This window comes from Monodon monoceros, unplaced genomic scaffold, assembly GCF_005190385.1.
Source record: "Monodon monoceros isolate NGI ecotype Baffin Bay Population unplaced genomic scaffold, NGI_Narwhal_1 Super_Scaffold_12, whole genome shotgun sequence".
NCBI lineage: Eukaryota > Metazoa > Chordata > Mammalia > Artiodactyla > Monodontidae > Monodon > Monodon monoceros.
This window is the reverse complement of record NW_021703768.1, coordinates 160024148-160038823: the sequence shown is the minus strand read 5'-3', so window position 1 is coordinate 160038823 and position 14676 is coordinate 160024148. Positions and strand designations below refer to the sequence as shown.

Here is a 14676-nt window from a genome sequence, read left to right as displayed (position 1 = left end):
TCTGGGAGTGTCTCATTCAACAGGCGCCCTGGCAGTGCGTGCTCATGAGGGGACTCTGGATGGGCGTCTGGGCCCACCGTGTGATTAGAGGGTGGGGCTTTCAGCCACCAGGTAGCAGCCCAGCCTCTGGGAGCTTCCTGATTGTGGGTCTCCCCCAAACTTCGGAGTGGCACACCTTGCTTACAAATTTTGCAACACGGGGGTACTGACTGTACTTTAATCTTTGCCTGACTTAATATTTTTTCTTCAGATGCACTTTGCATGGACTGATTCCTCTTCTTAACTTAGTCTTATCCTAAATGATACCTGTGAAGTCACAGTTTTCATGTCCCGATTTTCTGAATCCACGTGAAAATAATTGTTAACAAAAGGGCTGACATGAGGCATTTAAAATGGTCTTGGGTGCCACCAATGACACAGGCACCACACCTTGTATTTTATCCCTTAGTGCCCAGCACCTCCTAGACCCTACTTAAATATTGCTGAGTGCATGCCTGAATGAGCTAATGAATGGGGGGAGAGAGAGATGGTGTGTGTGTGGGTGGGTGGAAGGGTATATGGATGAATAGGTAGCTGGGTGGATGGATGGTTGAGTAGATGGATGAATGGATGGATGTGTGGATGGATGGATGGATGGAGGGATAAGCAGGTTAATGGATGGGTGGATGGATGGATAAGTAGGCTGATGGACGGATGAGTAGATGGGTAGATAGGTGGATGGATAAATAGATAAATGGAAGGATGAATAGACGGATGGATGGGTGGATGGATGAGTAGATGGGTGGGTAGGTGGGTTGGTGGATGGATGGATGGATGGATTAATGAATAAGTAGGTTAATGGATGGATGGATGGATGATGGATGAGTAGGTAGGTAGATGGAAGGATGGGTGGGTGGTTGGATAAATAGATAAATGGAAGAATGGATAGATTGATGGATGGATATGTGGATGGATGAGTAGGTGGGTCAATGAGTGGGTGGATGGATACATGGATGGACAGGTGAATGAAAAGCTAGATGGATTTCAGATATGAAAATCTAAGTGTGTGAGTTTTGACAAAAACCTGGCTTGGGGTAAGGGTCACTGAAGTGGTTCTTCCCAGTCCAAAAGGTACTTACCTTCCGTTGGTCAACGAGAAGCAGCCCAACCTGTGAGAGGGAGTAGAAGTAGAAGATCCCGCCCAAGGAACCGACTAGTTCTGCCTACGAAACAAACAAAATATAAGTAAGTTATAAACATGTGCTTAATTCTAAATTTAACTCTAGATTATCCAGTAAGCTAAAAGGAAGGAAAGTCTTTTTCTTTTTAACAGTATTGTGATCTGTTTTCCCTCTGTAAAAATGTAGCACGTAGGGCAGAACTTTGAATGAAGTCGGCTTTGCCTGGGCTGATAGGGGAAGTGGTGTGACCCACACTGTGAGGTGCCTGCCTAGGTCCCTCACTCCTGCCTAGGTTCCTCATTCCTGAACTTTGGCTGGTCAGCAAAGTGCCCACGAGCAGGCAAGTTGGAGCATGAGGCCAAGGACCCCAACCTAGGGACAGTGGGACAGATTGCCATGGCAACCCAGCTGGCTCCCTCCAGACACCTTTCAGGTAAGAGAGAAAGACTACCATCTTATTTAAGCCTCTGTTATTTGGTTGTGTGTGTGTGTGTCGGGGTGGGGAGTATTTCTATTATATACAGTGTCCTCCCCCAATTCATAGGTTGAAACCCTAACCCCATGTCTTCGTCTGTTAGGGCTGCTATAACAAAATACCATAGACTGGGAGGCTTATAACAACAGTGCCCTCCTTTATAAGGGCACTAATCTCATTCATAAGGGCTCCACCCTCATGACCTAAGCACCTCCCAAAGGCCCCCATCTCCTAATACATCACATCAGGCATTAGGATTTCAACATATGAATTTCGGGGGGGGGACACAAACATCCAGACCATAGCACCCCCAAAATGATGGTATTTGGAGGTATGGTCTTTCGGTAGCAATTAAGTTTACTAAACCCTAATCCAGGAAAACCTCATCTTAACTAATTACATCTACAAAAATCTTATTTCCAAGGAAGGTGACATTCTGAGGTTTCAGGGTGGACATGAATTTTAGGGGGACACATGTTCAACCCAGTCCAGTTCTCTCATCTGTAAAACGGGGATGCTGGTGGTACCTGATGTTGTAATCCATGTGCAGCCTTTACTATGGCACCAGCTTTTTCCATGAACCGTGCTGTCTCCTTTCCTAACTTCCTAATCTCCCTAGCCAGCTGCTCTGACCTGAAATTCTTCCCTACCCTCCCATCCGGCTGGACTCTTCGAGAGAGAAAAGTCCTTGCTCGCCACGGACAGCTAATTACTCCTATCCCACAGGACACATTTTTCTGTTTGTTTGTTCATTTTCTTACCAAATTGAACATACCTGTCTTTCCTGGGAATATTTCTGAAATCTGTATCCCCGGGTATTTGAGAAATAGATATTGGCCTGAGATATCTGATCTCCATGCAAATAAGCAAAAACTGAGTTACTTATATCCTGGAAGAACACACAAATAAAACAGTCTCTTTAAAAGGAGATAGAAGGTGCGGGGGCGGCAGCTGGGGAGATGTTCTTTAAACAGATAAATCAGTTTTGGAGGTCTAATGCACAGCATAGTGATCACAGACAACAATACCGTATTAGAAACTTCAAAGTTCCTAAGAAACTAGATCTTGTTTCCACAACAGAAAAGCAATGATAATTTTGTGACATGACAGGATGGTAATCATACCGCAACATGTAAACGTAGCAAATCAACACATTGTATACCTTAACTTTACACAGTGTGGTATATCAGTTACATCTCACTTTAAAAAGCAGGGAGGACAGATGCCAGTGATAACATGCCTGGGCATTTATCCCAGAGAAATGAAAACTTATGTCCACACAAACACCTGTACATGAACATTTATAGTGGCTTTATTTGCACCAGCCAAAAAGTGGAAACAACCCAATTCTGGTACACCCACCACTGTGGAAAAGAACAGACTAGACATATACGTGACAAATCAGATGAGTCTCCTGAGAATTTTGCTGAGAAAAGCTAGTCCCCAAAGGTTTCATATTGAATGATCCCATTTATACAACATTCTTGAGATGATAAAATTAGAGAGATGGAGAACACGTTAGTGGTTCCCAGGGGTTAGGGCAGGGCACAGAGGTATGGAGAGTTTTGGGGCCACGAAACAGTTCAGTGTTTTCTTTCTTTCTTTTTTTTTTTTTTTGCGGTACGCGGGCCTCTCACTGTTGTGGCCTCTCCCGTTGCGGAGCACAGGCTCCGGACGCGCAGGCTCAGCGGCCATGGCTCACGGGCCCAGCCGCTCCGCGGCATGTGGGATCCTCCCGGACCGGGGCACGAACCCGTGTCCCCTGCATCGGCAGGCGGACTCTCAACCACTGCGCCACCAGGGAAGCCCCAGTTCAGTGTTTTGATGGCAAGAGCGGTTCTCTTGACTTTAGGCAGTTGTATCCATGTCAATTTCCTGTTTGTATCACTATAGTTATGTAAGATGTAACCACTGGGGGAAACTGGATGAGGGATACATGGGACTCTGTATTATTTTTTCAACTTCCTGTACATCTATAATGATTTCAAAATAACAGGTTTTAAAAAAAGAAGATAGATGGATATATTCACAGTGTGTCAGCCAGATGATCCAAGGAGCTCCAGAGCCCTCCCACTGGCTCTCAGTCCTCTTCTGAACCCTGGGAGATAACATGGCCTGAGTCCTGAGTCCATCACTGTCCCAGCCCTCAAGGCTTACACTTTTTTTTTTTCTGCTTCGCTGCATGGCATGCGGTATCTTAGTTCCCTGACCAGGGATCAAACCCGTGACCCCTGCAGTGGAAGCATGGAGTCCTAACCGCTGGACCGCCAGGGAAGTCCCTACACTGTCTTTATTTCCATTCATAATTAGCTTACAGCAGAGTAAAAAATGAGATACAACACATGGTACTCACCATGCAAAAGGAATTTCCACTGTAACAACAGTTGTCACCAGAAATATGTGAAACAGGGTGTTCTACACCTGAAAGGAAAAGGGAATTGAAATGCTCTCTGAGTTCCCTGAATGTTCAGAGAGAAGGTTAGAGCAGGGCTTCTCATCCTCTACACTGACATCTGGGGCCAGATTGTTCTCAGTTGAAGGGGCTCCTGGGCACTGTAGGATGCTTTGCAGCATCCCTGCTTCTACTTACTTATTTAACTTATTAAATTAGTTATATAATGATTTATTTAACCAGTGGAACTCTACTCCAGTCTTTTTTTTTAAAAGGTTTTCTTAAGCTTTAGATCACAAAGCATCCTTTTTATTTTAATTAAAAAATTTTTTTTAAATTTATGGCATGTAGGATCTTAGTTCCTGACCAGGGATGGAACATGTGGCCCCTGCAGTGAAAGCACGGAGTCTTTTTTTTTCCCAAATAGAATTTACTTATTTAGGCTGTGCCAGATCTTAGTTGCGGCATGAGGGATCTTAGCTGTGGCATGCAAACTCTTAGTTGCAGCATTTGAACTCTTTTAGTTGTGGCATGCATGTGGGCTCTAGTTCCCCGACCAGGGATTGAACCTGGGCCCCCTGCATTGGGAGCTTGGTGTCTTACCCACTGGACCTCCAGGGAAGTACCTCTCCTCTAGTCTTGACAACCAAAAATGTCTTCAGACATTGCCAAGTGTCATCTGGCGGGTGAGGGGCAGAATTGTCCCTTGTTAAGAACCACTGGTTTGGGGTCTTCCTTGGTGGTGCAGTGGTTAGGAATCTGCCTGACAATGCAGGGGACACGGGTTCGATCCCTAGTCCAGGAAGATCCCACCTGCCGCAGAGCAACTAAGCCTGTGCGCCACAACTACCGAACCTGCGCTCTAGAGCCCGTGCTCCGCAACAGGAGAAGCCACCGCAATGAGAAGCCCACGCACCGCAACGAAGAGTAGCCCCCACTCGCCGTGACTAGAGAGAGCCTGTGCGCAGAAACGAAGACCCAATGCAGCCAAAAATAATAAATAAATAAATAAAATTTTTAAAGAAAGAGAGAGAGAAAAGATAAAACTTAAAAAAAGAAAGAGCCCACAAGCCATGCAGGGCGGGGGGAAAATATATTAAAAAAAAAACCCCACTGGTTTGGCAGAAACTCTTTTAGGACTCTGCCAAAATTGCAGGAAGGGCGCCCTTCTCTTAGCAAGGCATTCTCTGATTCTGTTTTAAAAGGAGAATCTTCAGCTCCAAAGAAAATACACACGTGGCCAACAAGCACATGAAAAGATGCTCAACATCACTAATCATTAGGGAAATGCAAAGCAAAACCACAGTGAGATACCGTCCCACACCCATTAGGATGGCTACTATGACAGAAACAGAAAACAAGCTTCAGTGACGATGTAAAAAAATTGGAACCCTTGTGCACTGGTGGTGGGAATGTAAAATGGTTCAGGCAGTGTGGAAAACAGTGTGGAGGTTCCTCACAAAATGGAAAATATGATCCAGCCAATTCCACTGGGTACACACCCACCAAAAACTAACAGCAGGGACTCAAGGAGACATCTGTATACACATGTTCAAACTGGCATTATTCACAATAGCTGAAACATGGGAGCAGCCGAGTGTCCATTGACAGATAAATGGATAAGAAAATGTGGTCCATTCATACAATAGAATACTATTCAGCATTAAAAAGGAAGGAAATTCTTTTTTATATGTAAATTTATTTATTTTTGGCTGCATTGGTTGCTGTGCGCGGGCTTTCTTTAGTTGTGGCGAGCAGGGGCTACTTTTCGTTGCGGTGTGTGGGCTTCTCATTGCAGTGGTTTCTCTTGTTGCGGAGCATGGGCTCTAGAGCGCAGGCTCAGTAGTTGTGGCACATGGGCTTCAGTAGCTGTGGCGCACGGGCTTCAGTAGTTGTGGCTCGTGGGCTTCAGTAGTTGTGGTGTGCGGGCTTCAGTAGTTGTGGCATGTGGGCTTCCGTAGTTGTGGTGCGCGGGCTTCAGTAGTTGTGGTGCGCGGGCTTCAGTAGTTGTGGCTGGTGGGCTCTAGAGCGCAGGCTCAGTAGTTGTGGCACATGGGCTTAGTTGCTCCACGGCATGTGGGATCTTCCCGGACCAGGGATCAAACCCGTGTCCCCTGCATTGGCAGGCAGATTCTTAACCACTGCGTCATCAGGGAAGTCCCAAAAAGGAAGGAAATTCTGACACACGTTACAACATGGATGAACCTTGAGGACATTATGCTCAGTGAAGTATGATCCCAATACTGTATGATCCCACTCATTTGAGGTCCCTAGAGGAGACACATTCATAGAGACAAAGTAGAATTGTGGGTGCAGGGCTGGGAGGAGGATGGGGAGTTAGCTGTTGGGATGCTAGTAAACAAATTGATGGAGAGAAGAGGAAGGACAGAGAGTAGACTGACTTACGTTACAAGGAGCCCTGATGGTTCCTTTGTAAGTTAAATATAGAGTTTCCATCTGACCCAGCAATTCCACTCCTAGGTATCTACCCAAGAGAATTGAAAACATGTATCCACACAAAAACTTGTACACAGATGTTCACAGCGGCACTATTCACCATGGCCCAAAGGGGGAAACGACCTCAATGTCCACCAGATGATGAATGGATACACAGAAGTGGTCAATCCATACAATGGAGTGTTACTCAGCCATAAGAAGGAATGACCTCCTAATACACGCTATGACATGGATGAACCTCAGAAACGTGATGCTCAGTGAGAGAACCCAGAGGAAAAAGGCCACATGTTGTGTGATTCCATTTATATGAAACATCCAGAACAGGCAAATCCACACAAATGGAGAGTGGGTGAGTGGTTGCCAGGGGCTGGGGGAGGGGGAGGGGGAGTGACTGTGAATGAGGACGGGGTTTCTTTTCGGGGGGATGAAAATGTTCTGGTACTCAACAGTGGTGGCTTTTGCACAACATTGCGAAAGTACTAAATGCCATTGAACTGTACACTTTAAAATGGTGAATTGTATGTGAATTGCATGCCCCTCCCCCCCAGAAAGGGAAAAGAGCCTTGAATTGTGAGAGAGAAAAGAATTGGACTGGAAGATTAGGAGGGGCACTGGCAGAGGATTGGGGCGTGAAGGAAAAGCCCACCAACATGGTTGAAGTTTGGAGGAAGAGAGAGGAAGGTGGCGAGGAGGGAGGGATTTTAGGCAGTGTAGCTGTGGGTGGGAAGATCTGAAAAGAGTAGGTCAGCTGATGTCTTGGAGGCAGATGCATGTTTGGGTTGGATATGACCAATTGATGAGATGGTTATAAGACTGGCCCCCAGGGACTTCCTTGGTGGTCCAGCAGTTAAGACTCTGCGCTCCCAAGGCAGGGGGCCAGGGTTTGATCCCTGGTCAGAGAACTAGATCCCGCATTGCAACTAAGAGTCCATGTGCCGCAACTAAAAGATCCCGAATGTCAAACTAAAACCTGGCTCAGCCAAATAAATAGATGAATATTAACAGCAACAACAAAAAGACTGGCCCCCAGGCAGCCCAGCTTTACTTGGGTTATCCATTCTCTGTGGCCCATTCATGCTGTGTTTACCACAATCCTCGATGGAAACACTCAGTCCCCACCCTGTGGGATGGGGGTTCAGCCCAATTTTTATTGAATTTTAAAGGACAACGTAGGGAATTCCCTGGTGGTCCAGTGGTTAGGACTCAACGCTCTCACTGCCCAGGTTCAATCCCTGCTTCGGGGATTAAGATCCTGCAAGCCACTTGGTGCAGCAGAAAAAAAAAAAACAACCAGACAATGTAACGTCCAGGGGCTGGGACTTCCCTGGTGGTCCAGTGGCTAAGACTTCACGCTCCCAATGCAGGGGGCTCAGGTTCGATCCCTGGTCAGGGAACTAGAGCCCACATGCCACAACTAAGAGCCCACATGCTGCAACTAAGAGTTCGCATGCCGCGACTAAAAGGTCCTGCATGCCAGCAACTAAAGATCCCACCCGCCTCAATGAAGATCCCACCCGCGTCAACAAAGATCCCGCGTGCTGCAACTAAGACTTGGCGCAGCCAAATAAATAAATAAATAGTTTTAAAAAACGTCCAGGGGCTGACATCCAAGTAGCTGCATCGTCTGTTCTTCTGAGCCTTTTCTCTGATGTTGGTCAAATGCAAACAAGAGTAAAAAATACAGAATACGCATACCTGTAGAGGCATTCCAGGAATTGTCTCCATAATCATAAACATAGACTTTTCGATTCACTACTAACAGCAATACTGAACCAGCAAAATGCGCTGATGTTACTTCTGGTATGCCAACCTAAGAGTAATGACACATACGATATCAGTATGTACATCTCTTCGGACATCGATTCAGAAAGCAGTACTTCTAGACACGCATCCATGGAACATTCATTCCAGCAAGAGCTCTTTGGGTCCTAGATATTGGGAACTATGTATCTTGGGGATTAGCTGAAAGCAAAACGGGGAGGTCGAAATTGGTGTTTGGTGCCCCTGGATAGCTAAATTTGCTCCACCTCCTTCTCCCGTGTCAAAACCTTCTCTGAGAATAGGCACTTCCCTGGTGGTCCACTGACGAAGACTCCATGCTCCCAATGCAGGGGGCCCGGGTTCGATCCCTGGTCGGGGAACTAGATCCTGCATGCCACAACTAAGAAGTCTGCATGCCGCAATGAAGATCCCAAGTGCTGCAACTAAGACCCAGCACAGCCTCCATAAATAAATATTAAAAAAGAATCTTCTCTGAGGATAAAGGCTACAGCATAGATGACGAATCATAAGCATAACTGATAAATGTGTCACTTATGAGAGAAACTGGTATTTTAGCAGATGGCGGAAGCTTCTGGAGCATAGGTGCTGTCAAATTTCTCAAGATAGTTCCTGAGAGGGTACAGGTTTTTCTGTTTTGGTTGAGGGCAATTTGGGGAGGCCCTGAAATCAGTGTATGTAATCTATCACACAACCAATTATCAGGAGCTCTTGCAAGAATTCTGGTTCTTTTTTCAGGGGAAAAAAAAGCACCTGTTTTGGCAGTAAGGGCAGAATAGAATCAAGCCTTCTTTTGGCTTAGAAATTGCTCTCAATGTCTTTAAGAGGTACATCGTAAAATAAGCCCCCAAACTAACAAAAACAGACTAGCGTGGTGTTTTCTGAACTATATCTAACCCTAAGTATTACTTATTTCAAGCACCCCTCGGATCATTCAGCAAAATAACTACCTGCATTGACGTAGGGATGGAAAATGGAAGGACACTACTCTCAAAGCTATTCTTCGTGAGAAAAACTTGTCTTCTGAAATAAACAATAAAAGGGTTCAATTAGGACAATCTCACACAAGAAAAGAAAAAAGAGAACGGCAGACATTCTAAAAATGTTCTATTCAAATGAAATTCTTTTCTTAACAAGGAACCATTTTGCCTCTATCTATCTATCATCTATTTATTTATTTTATTATTTTTTTTGATGTTGGGGGTAGGAGTTTATTAATTAATTTATTTATTTTTGGCTGTGTTGGGTCTTCGTTTCTGTACGAGGGCTTTCTCCAGTTGTGGCAAGCGGAGACCACTCTTCATCGCGGTGCGCGGGCCTCTCACTGTCGTGGCCTCTCTTGTTGCGGAGCACAGACTCCAGACGCGCAGGCTCAGTAGTTGTGGCGCATGGGCCCAGTTGCTCTGTGGCATGTGGGATCCTCCCAGACCAGGGCTCGAACCCGTGTCCCCTGCATTAGCAGGCAGATTCTCAACCACTGCGCAATCAGGGAAGCCCCGATCATCTATTTATTTTTGTGTGAGTAATCCTCTATAGCCTGGATATTTGACTTCTTGAAATAACATTATTTGAAAAGTGTGACCATGTCAAAAATAAAATTATATAAAATGTACATTAAGTGACAGCTTGTTTTGCTCAGGGCGAACTTCAGTTTTGTCCTTTATTTTACTCTGATCCCACTAAAGTAAAGGCTTTCAGACCAGGAATGTGTATGTATAAAAGAAACAGTATGCTCCCTTATGCAGGGAACTTTTAAGAAGCAAAAGGCCATCCATGAACATGGTATATCGCTTCCTTATCCAGATCTCCTTCTCTTGCCCCCTCCAGAAGAATTTTATGGTTTGAGGCAGACAGGAGTTACTGAGTTAATTCCTATGTATTTTAAAGTTTTTGGGACTTCCTTGGTGGTCCAGTGGTTAAGAATCCATCTTGCAGTGCAGGGGACACTGATTCGATCCCTGGTCGGGGAACTAAGATCCCACCTGCTGTGGGGAAACTAAGCCCACGTGCCACAACTAGAGAGCCCATGTGCCACAACTAGAGAGAAGCCCGCACACCACAACGAAGAGCCCGTGTGCCACAACTAAGACCTGACGCAGCCAAAAAATAAATAAATAGATATTTAAAAATAAAGCTTTTTTTGCTACTGTGAATGGCACCATTCATAACTGCCTTATGTCAAGCATCTGTGACAAGCTACACGTAATTATTTTAGCTACTTGTGTGTCTCTTCACCTGTCATTCCTTAACTCTACCCCAACTGTGGACTCCCTGTAGGCCAGCATCTAGCAACACAGGACAGAGCCGTCTCTTTTAATGTTTGTGGAATCGAAGAATGAGGGCAAACGTAATGTTTTAATAATAATAATAAAAAAGTAGCAATATCTTACCCTAGATACAGGGCTATGTTTTTCTTACAAGGATGCTTCATCAAGCGAGTTGTCCCAGATGAAAAATACAGGTGGTCCTAGAGAGAGAGTCACAAAATCTTAATCCTATCAATGCTCATAAACGCCTGATGAAGACAGTTTCCTAACGTGTAACACTGAAAATGTAAAGGTGAAATCTGAATTAGGCAGGTGGACGGCATCTAAGTCATTTTCCTCTTTTTTAAAAATAATTAATTTTATTTTTGGCTGCCTTGGGTCTTTGTTCCTGTGTGCAGGCTTTCTCTAGTTGTGGTGAGTGGGGGCTACTCTTCATTGCAGTGAACGAGCTTCTCATTGCCGTGGCTTTTCTTGTTGTGGAGCACCGGCTCCAGGTGCACCGGCTTCAGTAGTTGTGGCACGCAGGCTCAGTAGCTGTGGCTCGAGGGCTCTAGAGCGCAGGCTCAGTAGTTGTGGCGCATGGGCTTGTTGCTCCACAGCATGGGGGAATCTTCCTGGACCAGACAGCCTTGGCAGGCAGATTCTTAACCACTGTGCCACCAGGGAAGCCCATTTTCGTCTTTTGATATTATCCTCTGGTTCTGTCAGAGGTCACCAATGGGGAAAGTTGGGTGAGAGGGACCTGGGACATCTCGGCACTGTTTTGCAGCGTGCTGTGAATCTATAATTATGTCAAAATAAAAAGTCTAAAAAGACTCACAGGATAATGATTCATATCACATCCCCTCTGTGTATATGTTACTTATTTACAGATTACTTATTGAGAGGCCAGAGGCCAAAAAAAAAAGTTAGAAACCAGTCACTTGATTATTTAGCAATGCTGACACCACTTCTGAAATAACACAATGTCAATAGGAAAAACATTTGAGCTGACAAAATATTTTTTTCTTCATGCCTTTTAGGCACATGCAGGTGAAAGGAAGTTTCCTGCTGCACTGTGTCATGTAAACAGAATAAGTTTGCTTCCTATGTCACTCTGCATTTAAAAAGTCCTATCGGATAGAACGCTGGGTAAAAACTCAGGTGATCTGAGTTCTAAACCCAGCTGCAGCTCTTGTCATTGTTCAGGCTACTTGACTTCTCTCAATTAGCTTTTTTTTTTTTTTTTTTTTCCAGTACGTGGGCCTCTCTCTGTTGTGGCCTCTCCCGTTGCGGAGCACAGGCTCCGGACGCGCAGGCTCAGCGGCCATGGCTCACGGGCCCAGCCACTCCGCGGCGTGTGGGATCCTCCCGGACCGGGGCACAAACCCGTGTCCCCTGCATCGGCAGGCAGACTCTCAACCACTGCGCCACCAGGGAAGCCCTCAATTAGCTTTTTAGTGACATGCGAAAGGTTAATGCCTATTTCAAAAGGCAATGGTAAGGATTAGATGAAGTAATGTTCTATGCCGGACACAACCCTGGCACCCAAGAAATACTAGGAAGTATTAGTTCTGATCCAGCGATTAGATAAAAGTGAAGAATGAATGTTAACTGTGGAGCCACGTACCCCTTGAATTTGCTCTCTGACGTGAAACACCTTTCCTGTCCTCACCGTACGAATACTAGAGGTAAGAGATAAGAAAACATCTGTCAATGTTTATGAAACAGTCGGCATGACTCCTACCAGGTTGCTTCTGGGTTAACGGTGCAGTAGCTGTTCTTGAAGCTTTTAGGGTTATGGGAGCCCCTGGAAAATCTGATGAAACAGTGGACCCTCCTCTCCTAGAAACAGACATATGTATATGCAAAAATGGAGATGTGGTTCCTGAAAGCTCGTTAAGGCTCATTTGCAGACACCAGATTAGGCAAATGAGGAGTGCCTACTGCCAGATTTTGTTTTTTGTCTGCGGGGTGGGGAGGTGTTGGTGGCTGGGAGAATGTTGCTCCAGTTTACAGCAGGTTCTCAATCTTGGATGTGAGTCAGAAGCACCTGGTCGGGGTGGGGGGGGTGCCCTGATAGACTGTAGATTGCTGGGCCACACTGCTGAGTCTTTGGTTCAGCAGATCCAGGGAACTGCAGTTCTAACAAATTCCCGGGTAATGCTGCTGCTGTTGGCCCAGGACCACTCTCTAAGAACCAGTGTGGGAAACGGGAGAATTGGATGTGAACAATCTTTGCAGACTTTGAGACACATCCTGCTAGTAAATCTTGGTGGAAAGTCCTACTCCCCACTCCCTTATCAAGGGCAAGTGTATCGTTAATTTCGCTGGGTCTGTTTTCATGTCTATAAAATAAGGTTAAGGAATCACTTCGCCATGAAGCTCGTTGTAAAGATCAAATGAGGCCATGCAACAGAAATGCATTCTCTATTTCTTCGGCAAACAGGGCCCTGCTGAATGTGACAGCTCATTCCAGGCAGGAGTTCCCTGAGGGTGGGAACTGGGCTTTAGCATCTGTCCCGTGCCCACGGCACCGCGTGTACAGTATTTACTAATCTAACATTTACTGAAATCCAAAAATGTTCTGGGCAAGCAGTGAATAACAGAAAACACTCTATACCTTCATGGAGCTAAGAGCCTAGTGACAGCAACAGACAAGAAAAAGTTTGCGACGAGTAACAGAATTTAGTGATTGATAGGAAAAAGCAGCTATAGGGAGGAGAGGGTCTTTAGATGAGGAAGTGTACTGTTTGTCAGCATCTGAATAATCAGGAAGAAGTCATGGAGAAAATCTGGAAGCAAAGCGTTCCAGGCAGAGGGAGAAGCAGGCACCAAGTCTCCCCCGTTCGCGAGTTTGGCAAGTTCAAAGGACCGGTGGCTGGGAGCAGTGATTCAGGGGCGGGCAGGGGCCACATCAGTGGTTGTCACATCCCTAGGGGACCCTTGGTAATGTCTAGAGACATCTGATTGATGGTCAAGTCTGGAGAAGGAGGTACTACTGGCATCGAGTGGGTGGAGGCCAAGGATGCTGCTCAGTATCCTACAATGTACAGGACGGTCCCACCCCAGATAATGATCAGGCCCTAAACGTCAGCAGCGCCGCTGAGGAACCCTGCGCCAGATACGGCGCGAGGAAATTGGGTTTTATTCCGGGTGCCACAGGGAAGGGGAATGACGAGATCAGATTCGTTTATAAACAACCCCTCTGGCTGCCAGGATGGACAGGAGGGCACAGCCTAGGGTGATGGCGGTGAAGGTCGCTTGAAGGCAACGGAATTGGGCCAAAGTCTTGAAGTGGCAACGGGAGGACTTGGTGATGAGCTGGAGGCGGTGGGGTGAGAGAAAGGGTGGGTATCAAGTTCGCTTCCTAGAGTAAACTGGGAAGCCTCAATAAGGTTGGGGAGCGGAGCATCTTTCCTGGATTCCGCGCAGGGATGAGCCTGCCCCCTCCCGACCCCTGGCAGCACCCCAGGCCCGGGAGGGCGGCCCCACCGGCACAGCGGCTGAGCTCTGGCCAGCGGGCAGAGCCGCAAGGTAGTCGCCGCCACCAGCATTAACAGCAGCATCTCATACTACCCGCCGCCGCTAACACACAGTTCCTCAACTGCCGCGGGGACTCGCTTCACAGCCTGGGCATGCGCAGTCTGCCGCGGAGCCTGGGCAAGCGCACCTTGTTCCCCAAGAAGCCTGAATCCGCCCACCTCAACAAGCCCCCAGCGCCTGGGCATGCGCACACTGCCGCCCTTGGGCTGTCTACAGTTTGAGTAAGGGCTTAGCGTCTCTCGGGAAGCCCTAATCCACCAACCGTGGCGCGCGCTAGAGCTTGAGCTTGCGCGTGTCACTCACATTCCTAAGCCCAAGTGTTTGGCGGGCTGCCCACACGTTCCCAAAGCTGCGCTTGCAGGCACAGCTGCTCTCTTTCTAGGGGCCATCACGCGTGCCCACAGCCCTCCCCGCGATCCGAAGGGGCCTATCGGAAAAGGTGAACGCAACCAGGGAGCTGGAACGCTTCCGGCTCTACTTCGCGTAGGCCCCGCCTCCACACTTTCCAAGTCCCGCCTCTGCAGCCGTCCGTTTCCGGCCACCCCTCCCTCGGGCACGCAGGCACGCGCCGGCCGTCACGTACGCCCCAGCCCAGCCCGCGGAAATGATGCAAGTCCCGCG

General features: G+C 46.9%; 1 protein-coding gene across 1 annotated transcript in view; it reads right to left on the bottom strand.

Moving 5' to 3' along the window:
* The window catches only part of CATSPERD (cation channel sperm associated auxiliary subunit delta), a 43618-nt gene extending 29540 nt beyond the window's left edge, over positions 1-14078 (bottom strand). Inside the window, exons 1-8 of the mRNA XM_029216863.1 lie at positions 14005-14078; positions 12140-12194; positions 10654-10730; positions 9214-9286; positions 8180-8294; positions 3989-4056; positions 2411-2524; positions 1119-1202 (exon numbers count right to left, since the gene is read on the bottom strand). Of these exons, the coding sequence (XP_029072696.1) occupies positions 1119-1202; positions 2411-2524; positions 3989-4056; positions 8180-8294; positions 9214-9286; positions 10654-10730; positions 12140-12194; positions 14005-14078 (660 nt within the window). The remainder of the gene's footprint in view (positions 1-1118; positions 1203-2410; positions 2525-3988; positions 4057-8179; positions 8295-9213; positions 9287-10653; positions 10731-12139; positions 12195-14004) is intronic.
* Positions 14079-14676: the final 598 nt, after the last annotated feature.